We start from the raw sequence: 22954 nt of genomic DNA, 5'->3' as shown, positions 1-22954 counted from the left end.
GGGGTGCTGGGCACTAGGAGGTGCTGGGCAGTAGGGGGTGCTGGGCACTGGGGGGTGCTGGGCACTAGGGGTGCAGGGCACTAGGGGTGTGCTGGGCACTAGGGGTGTGCTGGGCACTAGGTGCAGGGCAGCTGCAGGGCATGCTCTCCCCAGGTGTACATTGGGCACTCAGCAGCAGTGTGCCAGGTGGCCTTCACCCCCGACCAGCAGCGCGTTGTCAGCGTGGGAGATGCCATCTTCCTCTGGGATTTCCTGGCTCTGCCTGCAGAGAGGTCACCCCCAGCTGGGTAAGGTGCTGGGCAGTGCTTCCCCCCAGCTCCCCTGCCCATGCCCTCCCACCTGACACTCCTCTCCTTGCCTTCCCAGGCCCTGTTCCCCCCGTGCCACCCTGCTGCCAGGCGCAGGTGAGTGCCTCCTGCCTTGCCTGGTGCTGCTTGGCTGCTCTTCCACTGCTGCTGGTGGCAGAGGGTTGAGCTGCTTGGGGGTTCTTGGTGCTTCCCCCCGGGGGTGTGCCCCAGCAGGGGGCTAAGCAGCTCATTAGCCCCAAAGGACTCCAATGAACCCGTGGGGGTGTGCCACGGAGGGCAGCTCTGAGCAGAGCTCCTCTGGATTTTCTGGTGGCTCTTTCAGCTTTGCCTTTGGCTTTCCCTGCCTCCATCTCTTCCACCTTGCACTTTCCCTCCCTCTGTGTCCTTTCCTTCTTTTGAAGGACAGAGAGGAGACCTCTCCTGTGCAGGAGGGAGCTGGAGAAATCAGCACAGAACCCCGGGTTGGGTTGGAAGGGACCTTCAAGACCATCCAGCTCCAAGCCCCTGCCATGGGCAGGGACCCCTCCCACCAGCACAGGCTGCTCAGGGCCTCATCCAGCCTGGTCCTGAACACCTCCAGGCAGGAGGCAGCCACAGCCTCCCTGGGCAGCCTGGGCCAGAGTCTCCCCAGCCTCACTGCAAAGGATTTCTTCCTCCTCTCCACTCTCAGTCTCCTCTCTCCCAGCTCAAAGCCATTGGCCCTGGGCCTGGCACTCCCAGCCCTTGGCCCAAGTCCCTCCCCAGCTCTCCTGGAGCCCTTCAGGTACTGGGAGGCTGCTCTGAGCTCTGCCTGCAGCCTTCTCTTCTGCAGGCTGCACAGCCCCAGCTCTCCCAGCCTGTCCCCACAGGGGAGGGTCTGCAGCCTCTGATCATCTCGGTGGCCTCTGGCCCCACTTGGAGGCATCACCACCGCTCAGTTCAGGAGGATCAGAGGACCCAGGGGGTGAGGGAAGTTCCACAACTCCTTTTCTTTTCCCAGAGGGGAGTCCTGAGGAGCTGCAGGATGCCTCTGAGGGCCCTCGGCAGGAGGTGCCCCAGCCGCTGTCGTCCTCCCCGCGGTGCCTGGCTCTCAGCTCTGCCCTCCGGGCAGGATGTCGCAGTAAGAGCAGCTGCTAGCAGGGAAGGGGACAATGAATCCTGTGCTAGGAAACACCTCCTTGCCTGGCTGAGCAGCACCCCTGGAGGGTGCCCACAATGCCCTTCCCACAGCCCAGGCTCAGCTCTCCCTCCCCTAAGGTGGACAAAGCCTGCTGGAGGCGCTGGGGTCGGCAGCTCTGTGTCCTCTGCTCTCCTCTGTAGACTGAGCTGCTGGCACAGCTCCTCTGAGGCTGCACCTCCCAGGAGGAGGTCTCTGCTCTGCCCTCCAGCCTGCCAGCTGGGCTGTCACACGGTGCAGGAGGGGGGCACTGCCAGAGCTTCACCCCTGAAGTGGTGCTGAAGGACACTCAGGCTCTCTCCTCCCCTGGCCTCTCCACAGGCATTTTCTCCGAGTCAGAGGCAGAGGAGGAGGCAGAGGAGGAGGCAGAGGAGGAAGCAGAGGAGGAGGCAGAGGAGGAAGCAGAGCTGCTGGGCAGCAGGGTGCTGCGGCATGGGGACAGCAATGCCTTGGTGCTGGGGTCGGTCAGGGAGGAGGAGCTGCTCGTTGTGAGGCCCAGAGTGAGGCAGGAGAGCCTCAGCTCTCCTGAGGAATCAGCAGAGGGTGAGTGAGGACTGCTCCCAGCCTGGCTCCCGGGGGCAATGCTGTGGGCAGGCAGCGGGGGCTGCCCCTGGAGTGTGCAGGGGCTGGACAAAGGGCAAGGGGCACAAACTGGGAGGGTGGAGGGAGGTGGCTGTTGCTCCTGGGCAGCTGGGGGATCCTCCTTTTGCTGCCCCCTGCCGTGGGACACCCCCCAGCCCCCCCCCCCCGCCATGGGACTCCCCCATGTGACCTCCCCCCACTGCTCTGATGCTTGTGTGTGAGCTGAGGCCAGCAACAAGCCTCAGCCCAGCTGCTGTTCCCAAAGTGCCCCCAGGCAGCAGCAGCCCCCCAGGCAGCCCCCCCAGCAGCTCTGTTCTCTGTGTGCCAGGAGCCAGGCAGGAGCTGCAGAGCCCCGGGCCGGGGCCCCCCCCTGCGCCCAGGCTGCCGCCGGCACTTCGCTGCCCGCCCCAAGGCCTCGCTGCTGCCCCAGGTGAGCTCTGCTGGGGCTGCTGCCAGGGACAGGGGGGCAGGAGGTGGTGTGGGGCTGGCCTGGGTGAGTTCTTCCACACTGCTTCTGTGTTGTTCTCTGAAGCACAGCCCTGGTGTGCCATGAGGAGCTCCTGAGGGTGATGGTGCAGCGCTGGGAGCGGTGCCTGACACCCCTGAGGCTGTGCTGCCAGCCAGACCTGCCAGGGCTGAGAGCTGGGCAGACAGAACCTCATGAAGTTCACCAGGGCAGGTGCAGGGTCCTGCCCCTGGGGAGGAACAACCTCCTGCAGCAGGACAGGAGAGGGAGGACCTGCTGGGAAGCAGCTCCAGGGAGAAGGAGCTGGGAGTGCTGGGGACAGGTTCCCCAGGAGCCAGAAATGTGCTCTGGGGGCCAAGGAGGCCAAAGGTGTCCTGGGAGGCATGAGGAGTGTGGCCAGCAGGGCAAGGGAGGCTCTCCTCCCACACTACTTTGCTCCAGTGAGGCCACATCTGGAGCCCTGGGTCCAGCTCTGGGCTCCCCAGCTCCAGAGGGACAGAGAACTGCTGGAGAGAGCCCAGGGCAGGCTGCAGAGCTGCTGAGGGGCCTGGAGCAGCTCTGGGAGCAGCAAAGGCTGAGAGCCCTGGGGCTGAGAGCCTGCAGAAGAGCAGCCCCAGAGGGCAGCTGAGCAATGCTCAGCAAGAGCTGAAGGAGCTGTGGGGGGCAAGAGGCTGGGGCCAGGCTCTGCTGAGTGCTGCCCAGGGCCAGCAGAAGGGCCAGCAAGGGGCAGAAAGTGTCAGGCAGGAGGTTGGAGCTGAGCAGGAGGAGAAAGTTGTTTGGGGTGAGGCTGCTGGAGGCCTGGAGCAGGCTGCCCAGAGAGGTTGTGGAGTCTGCTGGTGTGGAGAGCTTCCAACCCCCCCTGGGCACTGTGCTGCTGGGCAGGGTGCTGGGGGTGCCCTGCTGGAGCAGGGCTTGGGTGGGTGAGCTCCAGAGCTCCCTTCCAGCCCTGCTGGCACTCTGGGATTGTGTGAACTCTATTTTGCCTTTCTCCTCTTCCTGCAGCTCTCTCCAGACTAGCACAAAGGGATCTGTGATCAATTCTTCTGCTCTGCCACCTGCAGTCATTTCCATTCCAGGCAGTGCTGGTGCCCTGTGCAGCTGGCAGGGCAGGAGGGGCAGCAGTGATTCAGCCTGCAGCCATGGCTGCAAGCTGCTGCCTTGGCAGAGCTGGGGAAGGCCTTGCTGGAGCCAGCCAAGGAAAGCCTCCCTCTGTGAGCAAACAGCAATGATCAGACACAAACCTCATGGAATCACAGAGCCCCAGGCTGGCTTGGCCTGGAATGGACCTCAGAGACCATCCAGCTCCAGCCCCTGCCATGGGCAGGGACCCCTCCCACCAGCACAGGCTGCTCAGGGCCTCATCCAGCCTGGTCCTGAACACCTCCAGGCAGGAGGCAGCCACAGCCTCCCTGGGCAGCCTGTGCCAGAGTCTCCCCAGCCTCACTGCAGAGGATTTCTTCCTCCTCTCCACTCTCAGTCTCCTCTCTCCCAGCTCAAAGCCATTGGCCCTGGGCCTGGCACTCCCAGCCCTTGTCCCAAGTCCCTCCCCAGCTCTCCTGGAGCCCTTCAGGTACTGGGAGGCTGCTCTGAGGTCTGCCTGCAGCCTTCTCTTCTGCAGGCTGCACAGCCCCAGCTCTCCCAGCCTGGCCCCACAGGGGAGGTTCTGCAGCCTCTGCTCATCTCTCTGGCCTCCTCTGGTTCCTCTCCAGCAGCTCCAGGTCCCTCCTGTGCTGGGGGCCCAGAGCTGGAGGCAGTGCTGCAGGTGGGGGCTGAGCAGAGCAGAGCAGAGGGGCAGAATCCCCTCCCTGTGCTGCTGCTCTCCCTGCTCTGGCTGCAGCTCAGCACTCAGCTGGCTCTGGGCTGCCAGGGACCAGTGCTGGCTCCTGGGGACTTTGTCACCAGCTGACAGCCCCAAGGCCTTCTCCAGGCTGGATTTGTGCTTTGGATTGCTGCAACCCAGGGACCTGACCTTGCACTTGGCCTGGTTGAGCTTCACCTTGCTCAGCCTTTCCCTCAGCTCTGCTGCTCTCTGTGCTGGGAGAAGAGCTCCCTTCAGCTTGGCCCCGGGGCTCCCTCCTTCCCTCCTTGCCCCCAGGGCTCCCTCCCTCCCTCCTTGCCCCCAGGGCTCCCTCCTTCCCTCCTTGCCCCCGGGGCTCCCTCCCTCCTTGCTCCCTCCCTGTCTCCCTCCTTGCCCCCTCCTTCCCTGCCTCTCTCCTTGCCCCCAGGGCTCTCTCCTCTGTCCCTCCACCTAGCAGCACTGTTTCTACCCCTCCCTGCCTCAGCAGCTGCTCTTTGCCTGGGCAGTGGCTCCAATCTCTCCTGTGCCCCTCTGGAAGCACCTGGGGATGGTTTCCTTGGTGCAGTTTCTCTTTTGGGTGTGGAGCTGAGTGCTTCAGGATGCTCTGTGGATGCCCCCTGGAGCACTCTGTGAGGCAGTGGGGGAGCTCCCATGGGGGTGTTGAATCTCTCTGCCTGGCTCCATCCTTCTGGAGTCTATTTTAAGCCACTCTTGCTTTTCCTTGCAGAGCTTTCTATCTCCTCCAGCTGGCAGGGAGGTGCTGAAGCTGAAGGCAGTGCTAGGCTACAATGGGAATGGCAGAGGGAACATGGTGTGGCACCCTGACACAGGTACAGGGGGAAGGCTCTGCAGCTGGGGGGGGTCTAGGGAGCCAGGTTGTGATCTTTTAGCTCTGAGAACCACACAACCATTGGGCTGGCAGAGCCCTTCCAGCTGCTCCAGCACAACCACTCTCTACCTCTGCCCAGGCTGGGGCTGAGCCCTGGCCCTCAGCACCACAGCTCTGCCTCTGGAAAACAACTCCAGGGCTGGGGATTCAGCCACCCCCCTGGCAGCCTGGGGCAGGCTCTGAGAACCCTTCCAGGGAAGAAGTTTCTTCTCACCTCCAACCTGAACCTCCCCTGGGGCAGCTTGAGGCCATTGCCTCTTGTCCTGTCCCTTGTTCCCAGGGAGCAGAGCCCAAGCCCCAGCTGGCTGCAGCCTCCTCTCAGGGAGCTGCAGAGAGCAAGGAGGTCTCCCTCAGCCTCCTCTGCTCCAGGCTCAACACCCCCAGCTCCCTCAGCTGCTCCTCCCCAGCCCTCTTCTCCACACCCTTCCCCAGCTCTCTTGCCTTTCTCTGGCCCTGCTCCAGCTCCTCTGTGTCCTTGGAAAGGCTCAAAACTGAGCCCAGGATTTGAGCTGTGGCCTCCCCAGTGCCCAGGCAGGGGCAGAGTGCCTGCCCTGCTCCTGCTCCAGGCCAGGCTGCTGCTGCTCTGCTTGGCCCCAGAAGAGCTTCCCTGAGCTGCAGTGCAGGCTGCCATGGGAGCTGTGTGTGAAGCCTTGACACAAAAGCAGCTCACCATCTCCTCCTCCTCTGCCAGGCTTCTTTGCCTACACCTGTGGCTGCCTGATTGTGGTGGAGGACCTGCACTCAGGAGCTCAGAGCCACTGGCTTGGGCACACAGAGGAGATCTCCACGCTGGCCATCAGCCACGATGCCCAGGTAGGAGAGGGCCCTGCTGCCCTGGGCTGTGCCCTGGGGCTCTGGGCTGGAGGGATGTCACAGGCTGCCAGCTCAGCTGCCTGCTGCCTGTTCCTCCTTCTGCCTGCTGCATGGAGACCCCCAGGAGCTGTGGAGATGCAGTCCCAGGCCCTGGAGCCTGGCTGTGCCTTGTGCTGGCCTGGTGTGGCAGTAAGGGCTGCTGCCTCCTGCCCTCAGCTGGCTCTGCTCCTTGGGTTCCTCACTTGCCAGCCACACCCCTGGGGCTCCAGGCCAGCTAATGAAGTGGTCTCTAGCTCCCTGCCAAGGTCTGAGGGGCCCTGTTCCATGTTCTGCTCCATAGGTTCTGGCCTCTGCCTCGGGACGGAGGGAGGGAGACCTGCACTGCCAGATCTGCATCTGGAAGGTGCAGGATGGGACTTGCACAGCCAGGCTCTGCTACCACAGGACACAAGTACAGGCCATGGCCTTCTCCAGGGACAGCAGGCTCCTGGTCACCCTGGGTGAGGACAGCCACAGCAGCAGCTCTGAGGGCAGGAGCACAGCTGGAGAGGACCCAGCATGGGGGGAGGATGTGTGACACCTGTGAGGTACAAACCAGGCTGGTGCTTGGCAGCCTTGGGATACAGCAGGAGCCCAGGCAGCAGGGGCAGGGAGGGGATGCTGCCCTGCAGGAGGGTGGCACAGCTGCTGTGCCTGTGCTGCTCAGTATATTCACCTGGCTGAGGGCACAGAGGGCACTGCCAGCCAGTTTGCTGCTGGCACCACTCTGGGAGCAGTGGCTGACAGCCCTCAGGCTGTGCTGCCACTCAGCCAGGCCTGGCCAGGCTGCAGGGCTGGTGGGGAGAAAGGGAATGGAATCCAACAAGGCCAAGGGCAGAGGCTGGCAGCTGGGGAAACCAACCCCAGGGACCAGGAGAGGCTGGGGGCAACCTCTTGGAGAGCAGTGCAGAGGAGGGGAGCTGGGGGTCCTGGTGGCCAGAAGGATGCCCCTGAGCCAGCAATGTGCCCTGGGGGCCAGGAGGGCCAAGGGCACCCTGGGGTGGGTTAGAAGGGCTGTGGGGAGTAGGTCAGAGAGGTTCTCCTGCCCCTCTGCTCTGCCCTGCTGAGGCCACAGCTGGAATCTTGTGTCCAGCTCTGGGCCCCTCAGCTCAAGAAGGACCTCAGGGAAGTGCCTGAGAGAGTCCATCCCAGAGGCACAGAGCTGCTGCAGGCAGTGGAACATCTCCCTGGGAGGCCAGGCTGAGGGAGCTGGGGCTGGGAGCAGAGGAGCCTGAGGGCTGCCCTCAGTGCTGGGGCTAAAGCTGTGCAGGGCTGGAGCCAGGCTCTGCTCAGGGCTGGAGCCAGGCTCTGCTCAGGGCTGGAGCCAGGCTCTGCTCAGGGCTGGAGCCAGGCTCTGCTCAGGGCTGGAGCCAGGCTCTGCTCAGGGATGGCCAAGCACAGCACAAGGGGCACTGGGGGCAAGCTGGAGCAGAGGAGCTGCCAGGGGAAGAGAGGGGAAACTTTGTCCCTGTGAGGGTGGCAGAGCCTGGAGCAGGCTGCCCAGGGGGGGTAGTGGATTTCCTGCTCTGGAGCCTTTCCACCCTCCCTGGCTGTGTTCTGGGTGCCCTGCCCTGGCAGGGTTGGACTGGGTGCTCTCTGGGGGTCCCTTCCAAGCCCTGGTGTTCTGGGATGCTGTGTGAGCATCCTGAGGCTGCACAGCTTCCTCCTCCTCTCTTTCCTGCTCTCCCCAGGGGACTACCAGGACCAGAGCATTGCTGTGTGGAACACTTGCACCCACCAGCTCCTGGCCTCAGCTGGCATGCCCCAGCCAGCCCACGAAGTGGCCTTCAGCCCCCTGTGCCCGCGGGCGCTGGCCTGCGTGGGGCAGGGAGCCCTCATGCTTTGCTTCCTGGAGCAGCAGGGACCTGCTGCCAACCTCAGGGTAAGACCTCGACTGTCCCTGCTTGGAAAATGCCTCAGCAGCAGCTCTGTGTCCTTCTCCAGGCCTCTGGAGAGTGGGGATGGAGGCTCTGCCTCTCCAGGTCTGTGGAGGTGAGGCTGAGAGGCTGCTGGCTGGCCAGGGGATGGCTTTTGGTTGTGCTTGAGGCATTAGCTATGAACTGAGGGGAGGAGGAGGAGGAGGAGGAGGAGGAGGATTTATTGTGATGTAGGTAAGCACCAGGGGGAGGGAGGTTCTTCTCTCCCTCTACTCTGCCCTAGGGAGGCCACAACTGGTCCTATTCCACCCAGCTCTGGGCTCCCCAGTTCAGGAGGGACAGAGAACTGCTGGAGAGAGCCCAGGGCAGGCTGCAGAGCTGCTGAGGGGCCTGGAGCAGCTCTGGGAGCAGCAAAGGCTGAGAGCCCTGGGGCTGAGAGCCTGCAGAAGAGCAGCCCCAGAGGGCAGCTGAGCAATGCTCAGCAAGAGCTAAAGGAGCTGTGGGGGGCAAGAGGCTGGGGCCAGGCTCTGCTGAGTGCTGCCCAGGGCCAGCAGAAGGGACAGCAAGGGGCAGCAAGTGTCAGGCAGGAGGTTGGAGCTGAGCAGGAGGAGAAAGTTGTTTGGGGTGAGGCTGCTGGAGGCCTGGAGCAGGCTGCCCAGAGAGGTTGTGGAGTCTGCTGGTGTGGAGAGCTTCCAACCCTTGCTGGGCACTGTGCTGCTGGGCAGGGTGCTGGGGGTGCCCTGCTGGAGCAGGGCTTGGGTGGGGGAGCTCCAGAGCTCCCTTCAGCCCTGTCCTGCTGGGGCTCTGGGATATTCTTTGTGACTTCTCTGTGTGCTGTGCTCTGCCTCTGGCAGGTTCTCCAGGCCCCAGCTCCAGAAGTTCTAGGCCCAGTGGAGCTGACCTCTCTGTGCTATGGTGCCAGCCCTCTGCTGTTCAGTGGCAGCAGCTCAGGGCAGATCTGTGTGTGGGACACTGAGACCAGCTGCTGCTTCATGACGTGGGAGGCCGACGAGGGTGAGATCGGTGGGTGCTGGGGTGCCAGCTGGGTGCCAGCTGGGTGCCAGGGCTGTAGAAGGCATCTCACTGGCAAAGAGGAGCAACCAGTTTGCAGACCTCTGCTGTCAGCTGCCCCTGGCTGTGCTGGAGAGGCTGTGTGGGTAGCAGTGGATCTGTAACCTGGGTGTCCCTGGGGGCCTCGGCTGCTGAGGACTCCTCTGCCCTGCCTGGGTGCCAGGAGCACAGCCTGGAGAGGCCACCTCTGGTGAGGAGACTCTGACACAGTCCCCCAGAACACCTCCTGTGAGCACAGCCTGAGAGAGCTGGGGTTGTGCAGGCTGGAGAGGAGAAGGCTCCCAGGAGACCTCCTTGTGGCCTTCCAGGATCTGCAGGGGGCTGCAGGAAAGCTGGGGAGGGACTTTGGAGGGGGTCAGGGAGGGATAGGAGTGGGGGGGATGGAGCAGAACTAGAAGTGGGGAGATTGAGATTGGCTGTGAGGAAGAAGTTGTTGCCCAGGAGGGTGGTGAGAGCCTGGCACAGGCTGCCCAGGGAGGTGGTGGAAGCCTCCTGGCTGGAGGTGTTTGCAGCCAGGCTGGAGGTGGCTGTGAGCAACCTGCTGTGGTGTGAGGTGTCCCTGGCCATGGCAGGGGGTTGGAGCTGGCTGAGCCTTGAGGTCCCTCCCAGCCCTGACAGTTCCAGGATTCTATGATCTTTCTCTCCCAGTGGGAGAACTATGGATGGGATGGGATGGGATGGGATGGGATGGGATGGGATGGGATGGGATGGGATGGGATGGGATGGGATGGGAGGGCTGCTGGGTGGCTGAGGAGTTGGTTGGATAGCAGTGGCCAATGGATTGCTGTCCAGATAACCAGAGGTGTCCCTCAGGGGTCCATACTGGCTCCAGTGCTGTTTAGCATCATCCTCCAAGACACAGCCTGGGTCCAGGCTCCCTCAGCACTCTGCAGCTGGCACCAGGCTGGGTGGTGTGGGTGGCACTGGGAGGGGATCCAGCCAGAGGGACCTGGGCAGGCTGGAGAAGGGAACCAGGGGACCCTCATGAGGCTCAATGAGGCCAAGGGTCAGCACAGCCCCCAGTACCAAGCCAGGCTGGGGGTGAAGGGCTGGGAGCAGCCCTGTGGGGAAGGCCTTGGGGGTGCAGAGCTGGCCAGGAGCTGGCACTGAGTGCTGCCAGCCCAGCCCCAGCCTGGCCTGGGCTGCTCCCCAGCAGTGTGGGCAGCAGGGGCAGGGAGGGGATTCTGCCCCTCTGCTGTGCCTGCTGAGACCTCCCTGCAGGGCTGGGGCAGCTCTGGAGCCCTCAGCACAGGCAGGGAGCTGCTGGAGCAGGGCCAGAGGAGGCCACAGCAGTGCTGGGAGGCTGGAAGCCCTCTGCTGGGAGGCCAGGCTGGGAGGGTTGGGGTTGTGCAGCCTGCAGAGGAGAAGGCTCCAGGGAGACTTCCTGGTGGCCTTGCAGGGCTTCAAGAGAGCTGGGGACAGAGTGCTGAGCAGGGCCTGTTGGGCCAGGCCAAGGGGGGATGGTTTGAAGTGCAAGAGGGAGGCTGAGAGTGGAGAGAAGGAGAAATGTTTGGTGCTGAGGGTGGGGAGAGCCTGTGCCAGGCTGCCCAGAGAGGTGGAGCTGCCCCATGGCTGGCAGCAGTGCAGGGCAGGTTGGTTGGGGCTGGGAGCAGCCTGCTGTGGCTGCAGCTGGCCCTGCTGGCTGCAGGGCTTGCCCTGGGTGAGCTTGGCAGGTCCCTTCCAACCCCCCCAGTCCATGATGCCCTGCTGGCTGGGAGCAGGGCATGCTGACAGGTGCCCTCCCTCTCTGCTGCTCCCCAGGGGTGCTGCTGTGTGGCCACCACAGGCTGCTGAGTGGCAGCAGCTCCAAACGCCTTCGGCTGTGGGCAGTGGGCACCGTGCAGGAGCTGAGGCTGAAGGGTCCTGATGCCAGGTAGGAGATGGAGGCTCCAAGCATCCCTGCTCTTCCCACGCCTGTCTCTCAAGTCCTGCAGGTGCTCTGCCCCTTGCCTGGCAGCTCCAGGCCCTGCCTGAGAGGTGGCTGTTCACTGCCTGCTCTGCCTGCATCCACACTGCCCCTGCTGCTCCTCATCCTCTTCCTCTCCCCCCCCATGGCTGCTGATTCTTCCTGGCTGGACCTTTGTCCTGAGTTTGTGACACAGGGACCTGAACCCTCTGAATCATGGAATTGTTTGGGTTGGAAGAGACCTCTGTGGTCACCCAGTCCAGCACCAACCCAACCCCACCATGGGCACCAAACCCTGGCCCCAGCTGCCATGGCCACAGGGCTCTGGAACCCCTCCAGGCATGGGGACTCCACCCAGCACTCCCTGGGCAGCCTCTGCCAGGCCCTGACCACTCTGGCAGCAAAGACATTTTGCCTCCTCTCCAACCTAACCCTCTCCTAGCATAGTTTCAGGCCATTGCCTCTTTGCCTCATTGCCACAGCCAGCTGGCAGCCAGGCACCAGTGGTGTGCCCCAGGGAGCAGTGCTGGGCCCTGTGCTCTTTAACATCTTCATTGATGATCTGGAGGAGGGGATGGAGTCAGTCATCAGCAAGTTTGCAGATGACACCAAGTTAGGAGCAGATGTTGGTCAGAGGGCAGAAGGGCTCTGCAGAGGGACCTTGCCAGGCTGGACAGAGGCCAACAGGATGGCATTCAACAAGTCCAAGTGCCAGGTGCTGCACTTTGGCCACAGCAACCCCAGGCAGAGCTACAGGCTGGGGACAGAGTGGCTGAGAGCAGCCAGGCAGAGAGGGACCTGGGGGTGCTGAGTGACAGCTGTCTGAACATGAGCCAGCAGTGTGCCCAGGGGGCCAAGAAGGCCAAGGGCATCCTGGCCTGCATCAGGAAGAGTGTGGCCAGCAGGAGCAGGGAAGTCCTTGTGCCCTGTGCTCAGCACTGCTCAGGCCACCCCTTGAGTCCTGTGTCCAGCTCTGGGCTCCTCAGCTCAAGAAGGACATTGAGAGACTTGAAGGTGTCCAGAGAAGGGCAAGAAAGCTGGGGAGGGGTCTGGGGCACAGCCCTGTGAGGAGAGGCTGAGGGAGCTGGGGTTGCTTAGCCTGGAGAAGAGGAGGCTCAGGGGAGACCTTCTTGCTCTCTGCAACTCCCTGCAGGGAGGTTGGAGCCAGGTGGGGGTTGGGCTCTGCTCCCAGGCAGCCAGCAGCAGAACAAGAGGACACAGTCTCAAGCTGTGCCAGGGGAGGTTTAGGCTGGAGGTGAGGAGGAAGTCCTTCACTGAGAGAGTTGTTGGCCACTGGGCTGTGCTGCCCAGGGAGGTGGTGGAGTCCCCATCCCTGGAGGTGTTCCAGAGGGGATTGGATGTGGCACTTGGTGCCGTGGGTTAGCCATGAGGTCTGTGGTGGCAGCTTGGACTCGATGAGCTTTGAGGTCTCTTCCAGCCTTGGTGATACAGGAGGCTGCTCCAGCAGCTGAGCTGATCCTCCTCACCTCCTCCTCCCCTGCAGCTGCAGCTCTGTGCTGCTGGAGCAGGAGCTCAGCCTGGACGGGGCCGCGGTGAGCGCAGCCTTCGACGAGCGCCTGGAGCTGGGCATCGTGGGCACGGCGGCTGGAGCCCTCTGGTACATCAACTGGGCAGAGAGCAGCAGCCTTCGGCTCATCAGCGGCCACGGGCACAAGGTCAGAGCAGCAGGCAGCAGCCTGGCAGTGCCGCGGAGCCCGGGCTGTGCCGTGGAGCCCTGGCAGTGCCGTGGAGCTGTGGCTGTGCCGCGGAGCCGTGGCTGTGCCGTGGCAGTGCCCTGGAGCCGTGCCTGTGCCGCAGAGCCATGCCTGTGCCGTGGAGCCGTGCCTGTGCCGCAGAGCCATGCCTGTGCCGTGGCTGTGCCGCAGAGCTGTGCCTGTGCCGTAGAGCCGTGCCTGTGCCGTGGCTGTGCCGCAGAGCCGTGCCTGTGCCGTGGCTGTGCCGCAGAGCCGTGCCTGTGCCCTGGCAGTGCCCTGGAGCCGTGGCTGTGCCGTGGCTGTGCCGTGGCGCCGTGGCAGTGCCCTGGAGCCCTGGCTGTGCCATGGCAGTGCCGCGGAGCCGTGGCTGTGCCATGGCAGTGCCCTGGAGCCGTGGCAGTGCCCTGGAGCCGTGGCAGTGCCCTGGAGCCGTGGCTGTGCCCTGGAGCTGTGGCTGTGCCGCGGAGCCGTGGCTGTGCCGTGGCTGTGCCCTGGAGCCATGGCAGTGCCGTGGAGCCCTGGCTGTGCTGCGGAGCCGTGCCTGTGCCGTGGCTGTGCCGCGGAGCCCTGGCTGTGCCATGGAGCCCTGGCCGTGGCTGCTGCCTGCGCCCTGCCGCGCTGCCTGGGGGCCGCAGGAGACCTGCCGGCCTGGGTGTGCCGGCCTGGGATCAGGGAGCCCTGGGGCTGGGAAGGACCTCCAGGCTTGGCCAGGGTGGAGATGAGGAAGAGATTCTTGGCAGTGAGGGAGGGGAGACGCTGGGGGGTGTGGGGGTGTGGGGGTGGATGCCCTGCACGGGCAGGGGACAGGAGCTGGGGGCACCAGCCCTGCCCCAGGGACAGCCTGGCCTGGCAGCGCTGCCCTGCCCATGCCCAGGGAGCTGCACAGGCTCCATCCAGAGCAGAAGGGATGAGGAGCACCTCCCCCACCTGCTGGGGCAGCATCTCCCTCCCTGGGGGTGGTCCAGGGCCAGGCTGGATGAGGCCTGGAGCAGCCTGTGCTGGTGGGAGGTGTCCCTGCCCATGGCAGGGGGTTGGCACTGGGGCATCTTCGAGGTCCCTTCCAACCCAAACCACTCCAGGATTACCAAGGCCAAGCCTTCCCCCAGCACTGCCAGCTCCCCACTGAACCATGGCCCTCAGCTCCACCTCTGCAGCAGGCTCATGGAATCACTGAGGCTGGAAAAGACCTTTGAGCAAAGCCCCTCCCCCATCCCATCCCTTCCCTCTTCCCATCCCCCCCAGCCCAGGCCTGGCTGCACCTCCAGCTGGAGGGAAGCCTTTGAGGCTCAGTGTGCCCCAATGGAATCAGCAAAGCTCAGCTCCATCACCCTGCCTGCTGCAGGAGCCTGGAGAGGGCTGTGCACAGCAGGGAGCAGTCCAGGGAGAAGAGGTCTGAGCTCCTCTGCTCCAGCTGAAGGTGTCTGCAGCCTCAGCCTGGGGGCAGCTGAGGTCCAAGGCTTCACTCCTCAGGACTGGCTGCTGCCTGCCTGCTGTTGGCCAGCAGCACAACCACCCTGGGCAAGATCTTCTTTGCTGAAATATAAAAGGAAGGAAAACCAAAACAGGAGAAGAACACCTGGTGGGAAAGCTGCTGACAGCAGGGGTTGGGTTGGCAAAGCCCTCCCAGCTCCTCCAGCCCAGCCACTCTCTAGCTCTGCCCAGGCTGGGGCTGAGCCCTGGCCCTCAGCACCACATCTCTGCCTCTGGGAAACACCTCCAGGGGAGGGGATTCAGCCACCCCCCTGGCAGCCTGGGGCAGTGAGGAAGTTTCTTCTCATGTCCAACCCAAAGCTCCCCTGGGGCAGCTTGAGGCCATTGCCTCTTGTTCCCAGGGAGCAGAGCCCAAGCCCCAGCTGGCTGCAGCCTCCTCTCAGGGAGCTGCAGAGAGCAAGGAGGTCTCCCTCAGCCTCCTCTTCCCCAGGCTCAACACCCCCAGCTCCCTCAGCTGCTCCTCCCCAGCCCTCTTCCCCAGACCCTTCCCCAGCTCTCTTGCCCTTCTCTGGCCCTGCTCCAGCTCCTCAATCTCCTTCCTGCAGTGAGGAGCCCAGAGCTGAGCCCAGCACTCAAGCTGTGGCCTCCCCAGTGCCCAGCCCAGAGGCACAATCCCTGCCCTGCTCCTGCTGCCACCCCACTGCTGCTCCAGCCCAGGCTGCTGCTGCCCTTCTTGCCCCCCTGGGCACCCCCTGGCTCCTCTCCAGCTGCTGGCACCCAGCACCCCCAGGGCCTTCTCTGCTGGGCACTTTGCAGCCACTCTGCCCCCAGCCTGGAGCCTTCCTGGGGTGGTTGTGACCCAAGGGCAGGACCCAGCCCTTGGCCTTGTTGAACCTCATCCCCTTGGCCTCAGCCATGGCTGCAGCCTGGCCAGGGCCCCCTGCAGAGCCTCCTGCCCTGCAGCAGATCAACTCTGCCACCCAGCTTAGTGCCATCTGCAGGCTCCCTGAGGCTGCCTCTATCCCCTTGTAGCTCTGCAGTGTCTTTATGCTGCAGAACAGAGGGTTCAGAGCAGAGGTGAAGCTCTTCTATGCACCTCCTTGGTGCAGGGCCTTGTCCTGTCTTTGGGCTTAGCTTCCCCAGTTTCCATCCCCAGCCCAACACTTCAGCAGCCTACTCAAGCACCACAGCTTCTGTTGCATTCAGGCTGCATTTCTGGTGTCATCCATGAGAGGAGGAGGAGGAGGAGAGGGGCAGAGGAGATGATGTGCTCCAAGTTGGGTCACCTGTAGAGCCCCTGCTGCCTGTCTGTTTGAGGAGGGCCATGACAATGATGAGGGGGTTAGAGCACCTCTGCTACAGCACAGGCTGAGGGAGCTGGGGCTGTTCAGGCTGCAGGAGGCTCCAGGGGGACCTTAGAGCTGTCTGCCAGTACCTGGAGGGGCTACAAGAAGGGTGGAGAAGGACTGTTTACAACAGGCTATAGTGAGAGGCCCAGGGGCAGTGGTTTGAGATGAGAGCAGAGCAGATTGGGATTGGCTGTGAGGAACAAGTTCTGCAGCAGGAGGCTGCTGGAACCCTGCAGCAGGCTGCCCAGGGAGGTGGCTGAGGCTCCAGCCCTGGAGGTGTTCAAGGTGAGGCTGGAGAGGGCTCTGGGCACCCTGAGCTGGTGGAGGCTGTCCCTGCTGGGTGCAGGGCTTGGGCTGGGTGAGCTCTGGAGCTCCCTTCCAAGCCCTTCTGGATGTCCCTTCCCATTGTGTGATGCTCTGCAGGTGACTCAGATGTGCTTCAGCCCCGAGGAGTCTCTCTGTGCCACCTGTGCTGAGGATGGCAGCCTGAGGGTTTGGTCTCTGGACAGCCTGGAGCTGGTGGTGCAGTTCCAGGTGCTCAACCAGGTAAGGGTTTGGGGTACTGGTGTTGATCTCTTCCTCTTGACAGAAGCCACAGTGCACTGCTAGGGGTTGCATGGACTGCTGTGTCCTTGCAGAGCAGAGTACTGTGTCCTGCTGAGGCCACAGCTGGAGTCCAGGGTCCAGCTCTGGGCTCCCTAATTCAGAAGAGACAGAGAACTGCTGGAGAGAGCCCAGGGCAGGCTGCAGAGCTGCTGAGGGGCCTGGAGCAGCCTTGGGAGCAGCAAAGGCTGAGAGCCCTGGGGCTGAGAGCCTGCAGAAGGGACAGGTTCCCCAGGAGCCAGAAATGTGTTCTGGGGGCCAAGGAGGCCAAAGGTGTCCTGGGAGGCATGAGGAGTGTGGCCAGCAGGGCAAGGGAGGCTCTCCTCCCACACTACTTTGCTCCAGTGAGGCCACATCTGGAGCCCTGGGTCCAGCTCTGGGCTCCCCAGTTCAGGAGGGACAGAGAACTGCTGGAGAGAGCCCAGGGGAGGCTGCAGAGCTGCTGAGGGGCCTGGAGCAGCTCTGGGAGCAGCACAGGCTGAGAGCCCTGGGGCTGAGAGCCTGCAGAAGAGCAGCCCCAGAGGGCAGCTGAGCAATGCTCAGCAAGAGCTAAAGGAGCTGTGGGGGGCAAGAGGCTGGGGCCAGGCTCTGCTGAGTGCTGCCCAGGGCCAGCAGAAGGGACAGCAAGGGGCAGAAAGTGTCAGGCAGGAGGTTGGAGCTGAGCAGGAGGAGAAAGTTGTTTGGGGTGAGGCTGCTGGAGGCCTGGAGCAGGCTGCCCAGAGAGGTTGTGGAGTCTGCTGGTGTGGAGAGCTTCCAACCCCCCCTGGGCACTGTGCTGCTGGGCAGGGTGCTGGGGGTGCCCTGCTGGAGCAGGGCTTGGGTGGGGGAGCTCCAGAGCTCCCTTCCAGCCCTGCTGGTGCTCTGGGATATTCTCTGTGACTTCTCTGTGCTGTGCTCTGCCTCTGGCAGGTTGTCCAGGCCCCAGCTCCAGAAGTTCTAGGGTGGCTGGGTGAGCTCCAGAGCTCCCTTCCAGCCCCAGGCTGCTCTGTGAAGCTGGAGGATTCCTTGGAGCTGGAGGTTTTTAGTGCATTTGCTGCCTTCCCTGTGTCACTGTCTGTGCCTTGGCTCCTCTGCAGAGCTGCCAGTGCCTGGCCTGGAGGCCTGCCCCCGCGGCTGCCCGTGGGGCTGGGGGCCAGCAGGTGGTGGCAGGGTACAGCGACGGCAGCCTGCGAGTGTTCAGCATCGCCAGGACGGAGCTGGAGCGGAAGCTGCAGCCCCACGGCCCTGCAGTCACAGCTGTCGCCTACTCCGCAGACGGTGAGGCTGCTTCCTTGGGCTCCAGCTGCTCTCTGTGCTGCTGACCTGCCCCAGCTGGCGGCAGAGGCAGCTGGAGAGCCTGTGTGGATGGGCTTGGGGGGCTCTGCCAGCTGAGCTGTGCTGGAGGGGGCATGGGAGGGGTGTTGGCAGGGGGCTGGGTACCGGAAGCGTTCCCTCCTGTCCTGCTGCTCACAGGCTGCTCCTCTGTGGTGGGGAGTCCTTGTGGGTGTCTCAAACACCTCAGCTTAGCCAGCCCTTGGCTGGCCCAGGCTGCCCAGGGAGGTGGTGGAGTCCCCCTCCCTGGAGGGGCTCCAGAAAGGTGTGGCCATGGCAGCTGGGGGCAGGGCTTGGTGCCCCTGGCAGGGGTGGGTTGCTGGTTGATCTCAGAGGGCTTCTCCAAGCCAACCAGTTCTGTTCCCAGCCTCTCACTGTGTTCTGGGGCACTGCTATCTGGATCTTCTTCCTCTGGGGTTTGTCTTCTCCTCCAAGCTGTGTCCCATTCTCTCTCCTCTGCCCCCAGGAGAAATGATCTTATCAGGGGCAGAGGATGGGCTGGTGGCTGTCAGCAGCCCGCGCACCGGAGTGACCATTCGTGTCCTGGCTGACCACAGGGGCTCCCCCATCACTGTCCTGCAGTGCACCAGCAAGCAGGTGAGACCTCACCCTCACCCCCAGCCCCAGCAGGTGAGACCTCACCCCCAGCCCCAGCCAACAGGTGAGACCCCAGCCCCAGCAGGTGAGACCTCACCCTCACCCCCAGCCAGCAGGTGAGACCTCACTCCCAGCCCCAGCCAGCAGGTGAGACCTCACCCTCACCCCCAGCCAGCAGTTGAGACCTCACCCTCACCCCCAGCCAGCAGGTGAGACCTCACCCCCAGCCCCAGCCAGCAGGTGAGACCTCACCCCCAGCCCCAGCCAGCAGGTGAGACCCCAGCCCCAGCAGGTGAGACCTCAGCCCCAGCCCCAGCCAGCAGGTGAGACCTCACCCCCAGCCAGTAGGTGAGACCTCAGCCCCAGCCCCAGCCAGCAGGTGAGACCCCAGCCCCAGCCCCAGCCAGCAGGTGAGACCCCAGCCCCAGCAGGTGAGACCCCAGCCCCAGCAGGTGAGACCCCAGCCCCAGCCAGCAGGTGAGACCTCAGCCCCAGCCCCAGCCAGCAGGTGAGACCTCACCCTCAGCCCCAGCCCCAGCCCCAGCAGGTGAGACCTCACCCCCAGCCCCAGCTCTCAGCAGGAACAGTTCCCCCAGTGTCACCACAGAGCTGTGGGAAGCCCAGGGCCAGCCTTGTCCTGGGCTGCTCCCCAGCAGTGTGGGCAGCAGGGACAGGGAGGGGATTCTGCCCCTCTGCTGTGCCTGCTGAGACCTCCCTGCAGGGCTGGGGCAGCTCTGGAGGCCTCAGCACAGGAGATCCTCCCTGGGTTAGGTGAAGGACATTGCTGGTCTGCAAGCACTCCCCTGGGAGATGTGCAGAGGGCTTCCAGGGGCAGAGATCTGTGTCCTTCAGGCCAGGCCCCCTCTGCTCCTCCAGCAGCCTCTTCTGCTGGGCCTTTCACCTAGGGCCACAGCTTCCCTGTCCTGTTTTAGCCTAAGTCATAGAATCATAGAATTGTTTTGCTTGGAAAAGGCCTCTGAGGTCATCAAGTCCAACCCTCAGTGGGCTGAGGTCAGCTGTATGAGACTGAACAGAGCCAAGTGCTGGGTCCTGCCCTTGGGTCACAACCACCCCAGGAAGGCTCCAGCCTGGGGGCAGAGTGGCTGCAAAGTGCCCAGCAGAGAAGGCCCTGGGGGTGCTGGGTGCCAGCAGCTGGAGAGGAGCCAGGGGGTGCCCAGGGGGGCAAGAAGGGCAGCAGCAGCCTGGCCTGGAGCAGCAGTGGGGTGGCAGCAGGAGCAGGGCAGGGATTGTGCCCCTGGGCTGGGCACTGGGGAGGCCACAGCTTGAGTGCTGGGTTCAGCTCTGGGCTCCTCACTGCAGGAAGGAGATTGAGGAGCTGGAGCAGGGCAAGAGAGCTGGGGAAGGGTCTGGGGAAGAGGGCTGGGGAGGAGCAGCTGAGGGAGCTGGGGGTGTTGAGCCTGGAGAAGAGGAGGCTGAGGGAGACCTCCTTGCTCTCTGCAGCTCCCTGAGAGGAGGCTGCAGCCAGCTGGGGCTTGGGCTCTGCTCCTTAGGCTCAGGGGAGAGAAGGAGAGGCAATGGCCTGAAACTGTGCCAGGGGAGGGTTAGGTTGGAGATGGGGAACAATTTCTTTGCTGACAGTGGTCAGGGCCTGGCCCAGGCTGCCCAGGGAGGTGGTGGAGTCCCCATGGCTGGAGGGGTTCCAGAACCCTGTGGCCATGGCAGCTGGGGCCAGGGTTTGGTGGCCATGGAGGTGTTAGTGACTCCAAGCAGTGCACAGAAGCTGCTGTCCCAGCAGTCCCTGTGTTGTGTTTGCCTTCCCCAGCAGTGGGACTTTGGGGTGGAGGGCAGTGAGCTCTGGCTGGCCACCAGCTGGGACCGGCGGGTCAGCGTCTGGGCCTCCGACTGGCTGAGGGACAAGTGTGAGCTGCTGGACTGGCTCAGCTTCCCAGCCCCTGCCAGCCCTCAGGTGAGCATGGGCCCTGCCTGCCCCTGCCTGCTTTTGCCCATCCCTGCCAGCCCCTTTCTGCCCCCTGCCAGCCCTTGTTTGCCCTTGACAGCCCTGAGGTGAGTGTGGTGCCCTGCCTGCCCTTGCCTGCCCTTGGCAGCCCCTGCCAGCCCCTGCCTGCCTGCCCCTGCCTGCTCAGGACGTGGGACTCCATCCAGGCTGCTGGAGAGGTGCCTGGATGCTGTGGCCTGGGCTGGGGCTGAAGGAAGAGTCCTCCTTGTTAGTTGTGCTGCTCATGGAGCACCCTGCTGGGGCAGCCTCTCCTGTGTGGCTGCTGCCAGGGCTTTGGAAGCACGAGGAGACAAAAGCTGCATCTGCAAAGAGCTGAAGCCCCTCTGCTGTGCAGAACAGAGCAGGGCAGCAGTGCACAGGAGAGACCTCCTCATGAGCCTGCTGTGAGCTGGGATGCTCCCAAAGGGCAGCAAAAGTCAGAGCCAGGAGAGTGCCAAGGTCATGGAGCCCAAGTGCTGCAGCCCTGCGTGGCTGTGAGGCTTGGTGGAACCCTTTGGTTCCAGTCTGGGTGTGGGATATGAGTAGCAGGTAGGCCAGAGGGGTCTGTCCTGGGCAGGATGTGGAGATGGTCCCCAGGTGGCATTGGCACACCTGGGTCTCTTTGGGAGGTTGGCAGTGTGCCACTGGCCAGGCCCAGACAGCAGCTGGGTCCTGCCACTGGGGCTTGGTTCCAGGGCTCCCCACAGCAAAGAGAGGAAGGTCTCATCTTACATCCACTACCAAAGGTGGAGCTTCTGGGCCCTGGAACCCAGCCCCATCTTCCTGCCTCAGTGCAAGTCCAGCCTGTGGGGCCCTCAGGAGTCCTTCTAGAGCAGCAGACAGTTTGCCTGAGGGTCACTTTGCCATGGCAGGGGGTGGCTGCTCCTGGCTTTGCTGGGAGCAAATGCAAGAGGGAGGAAAGAGCCTTGATCACAGACAGGTAGTTGAGGTGCCCCTGCTCACTGCAGGAGGCTGCCCTTTCCAACCCAAAACAGTCCATGAGAGTAACTTCCTGCTGCTCAGACACCCTCAGCCCAAGGGCTGCTGTGCTCCTCTGCTCTCCTTTTGTCTCCTCCTGCACTGGGTCAGGCTGGAGAAGTCAGCCTCAAGCCTGTCCCTTCTGGTTGCCCTCCACAGGATCTCAAGAGCCTCCCACCCAGCCTGGCTGCCTTCTGCCCTTGGGAGCCTGGTACCTTGGTCTATGTGGGCTTTGGGATGCAGAAGGAAGCTTTGTTCTACAACCTGCACAAGAAGCAGGTACTGGTGCCCTGCCAGGGTGCTGTGGGTGCTCCTCTGCCACTGCCAGGCCAGGGCCAGGGCAAAGGAGGTGCAGTGGGGTGGAAGGAAGCAGTGCTCTGTGTAAAAGGCCACATCTGAAAGGGTGAGGTGGGCTAAGGCAAGCAGCTGCTCAGCTTTTCATCTCAGAGCCTCTCTGGTCTGGCCCAGGTGAGCAGCAGGGTCCTGCCCCTGCCTCAGGTTGTGTCTGGGCAGGCTGCCAGTCCCTGCTGCCACCCTGCTGCCTCTTGATCTGCCCTGAAGGGAAGGTGTTTGCTTTCAGGAGCACTTAGCAGCCTCTCACTCCCTGAGCCTCCCTCCTCTGGCAAGGCAGTGCCTTTGGCAGGGTTCCCAGCTCTGAGAGGTGCTGTGCAGAGCACCTGACAGCTGTCAGCCTCCCCTTGGAGAGGAGCCCTCTCCCCTCCCAGCAGCTGTCACTGCAGCAGCTCTGCTCTGCTGCCTCCTGCTTTCTGAGCTGTTGCTGTGTTTGCCCTGCTGGAGCACAGGTAGTTGAGAAGGTCTCCTTGCCCTACTTCGCCGCCTCGCTCAGCCTGGCTCCCGCAGGACGCTTCATGGCTGTGGGCTTCGGGGGTGAGTACCGCAGGCTGCCCTGGGCTCTGCTCCCCTCGGGGGGCAGGCATCTCTCCTGCTTCCTGCAAGCTGGGGGAAACCAGCTGTCCTTTTGCCCTGTAAATACGACCTCTGCAGCCACACCAGCCCCCACCCTCAGTCCCGGGGCTGTGGGCAGGGGATGTGGCAGGCAAGGAGCAAGTTCCAAGGGGCTGACGGGTCAAAAACCGATGTGTCAAATGGCCTCTGGGGGGTAGGAGCTTGTCCTCAGCTCTGGGGCTGTGTGAGCTGCGGCCCAGGAGGCCACAGAGACCATCCCACAGCAGGGGGACAAGCAGCACCCTGCTCCCAGCAAGAGGCCTTTGCTCCTGTAGCTGTGTCTGCACAGGGAGGCAGCACTGATGTCCATCCTGCTCTGACAGCAGCTCCTGGGAGCAGTCTCCTCCATGCCCCTGCTGAGCCCTGGGGCTGTGAGGCAGCAGAGCTGCAGGGAGGTGTGCTGCTGCTGCTGCTGCTGCCCCCACGGCTGACGGGGTGCAGCCTGGAGCTGCCCTGCTCCCTGCCCAGTCCCAGCTGCCTGCTTGCTGGGGCAAGGAGCTGTCCCCTGACCCTCAGCTCCGCAGGGGACAGCGCCTGGGGGGCGAGAGGGAGCGGTGCTGCTGGCAGGGACACAGCGCAGGACAGCAGCCCCTCTTGCCCCGGCACCGAGCCGCCTGCTTTCCGCGCAGAGAGGCTGCTGAGGCTGCTGCGCTGCGGCGCCGGCGCTGCCCGGGACTGCGCTGCCCAGGACTGCGCCGGCCACGACGACTGCGTGCACCGCTGCTGCTTCTCCCCCTCCGGCCGCCGCCTGCTCACGGCCTCGCACAGCGCTGTGCTCCTCTGGCAGCTGACGGGCGGCTGAGCGCAGAGGCTCCGGAACCAGCACCACTTCTGCAGCGGGAGGAAGCCGGCGCCGCGCTCGGCACCGGGCACCGGGCACCGTGCACCGGCTCCCCCGGCCCCGGCTCCCCCGGGCAGGGTCCTGGGGCAGGAGGCAGCGCGGGGCCCGCGGGCCGGTGCCGGGCGGCTGCGGGATGCGTTTCACGGCTCCGTTGCGGCCGTTGGGGTTTATTGTCTGTTAATAAAAGGGGAAGGTGAAGCCGGCGGGGCTGGGTGCTGCGCGCCGCCCGCCCGCCAGGGGGCGCCGCTCGGGGCCGCGCGCCGCTCCGCGCCGCCGCTCGGTGGTGCGGCAGGAAGGGGCT

General features: G+C 63.9%; 1 protein-coding gene across 1 annotated transcript in view; it reads left to right on the top strand.

The window, feature by feature from the left end:
- Positions 1-22907, top strand: part of WDR90 (WD repeat domain 90) — a gene marked incomplete at its 5' end in the record, with an annotated part of 56244 nt that extends 33337 nt beyond the window's left edge. Inside the window, 20 exons of the mRNA XM_068147380.1 lie at positions 154-287; positions 367-404; positions 1288-1407; positions 1786-2007; positions 2375-2476; positions 2584-2612; positions 5038-5140; positions 5891-6012; positions 6353-6512; positions 7743-7933; positions 8783-8951; positions 10761-10872; positions 12410-12581; positions 15824-15946; positions 17080-17260; positions 17781-17911; positions 19695-19838; positions 21006-21125; positions 21650-21734; positions 22442-22907. Coding sequence (XP_068003481.1) covers positions 154-287; positions 367-404; positions 1288-1407; positions 1786-2007; positions 2375-2476; positions 2584-2612; positions 5038-5140; positions 5891-6012; positions 6353-6512; positions 7743-7933; positions 8783-8951; positions 10761-10872; positions 12410-12581; positions 15824-15946; positions 17080-17260; positions 17781-17911; positions 19695-19838; positions 21006-21125; positions 21650-21734; positions 22442-22614 — 2631 coding nt within the window. The remainder of the gene's footprint in view (positions 1-153; positions 288-366; positions 405-1287; positions 1408-1785; positions 2008-2374; positions 2477-2583; positions 2613-5037; positions 5141-5890; positions 6013-6352; positions 6513-7742; positions 7934-8782; positions 8952-10760; positions 10873-12409; positions 12582-15823; positions 15947-17079; positions 17261-17780; positions 17912-19694; positions 19839-21005; positions 21126-21649; positions 21735-22441) is intronic.
- Positions 22908-22954: the final 47 nt, after the last annotated feature.

Source organism: Melanerpes formicivorus, unplaced genomic scaffold (assembly GCF_026170545.1).
Source record: "Melanerpes formicivorus ecotype bairdi unplaced genomic scaffold, bMelFor1.0.p_v2 SCAF_14, whole genome shotgun sequence".
Taxonomy (NCBI): domain Eukaryota; kingdom Metazoa; phylum Chordata; class Aves; order Piciformes; family Picidae; genus Melanerpes; species Melanerpes formicivorus.
Note: the sequence above shows the minus strand (reverse complement) of the source record. Positions and strands in the feature narration are given on the sequence as shown.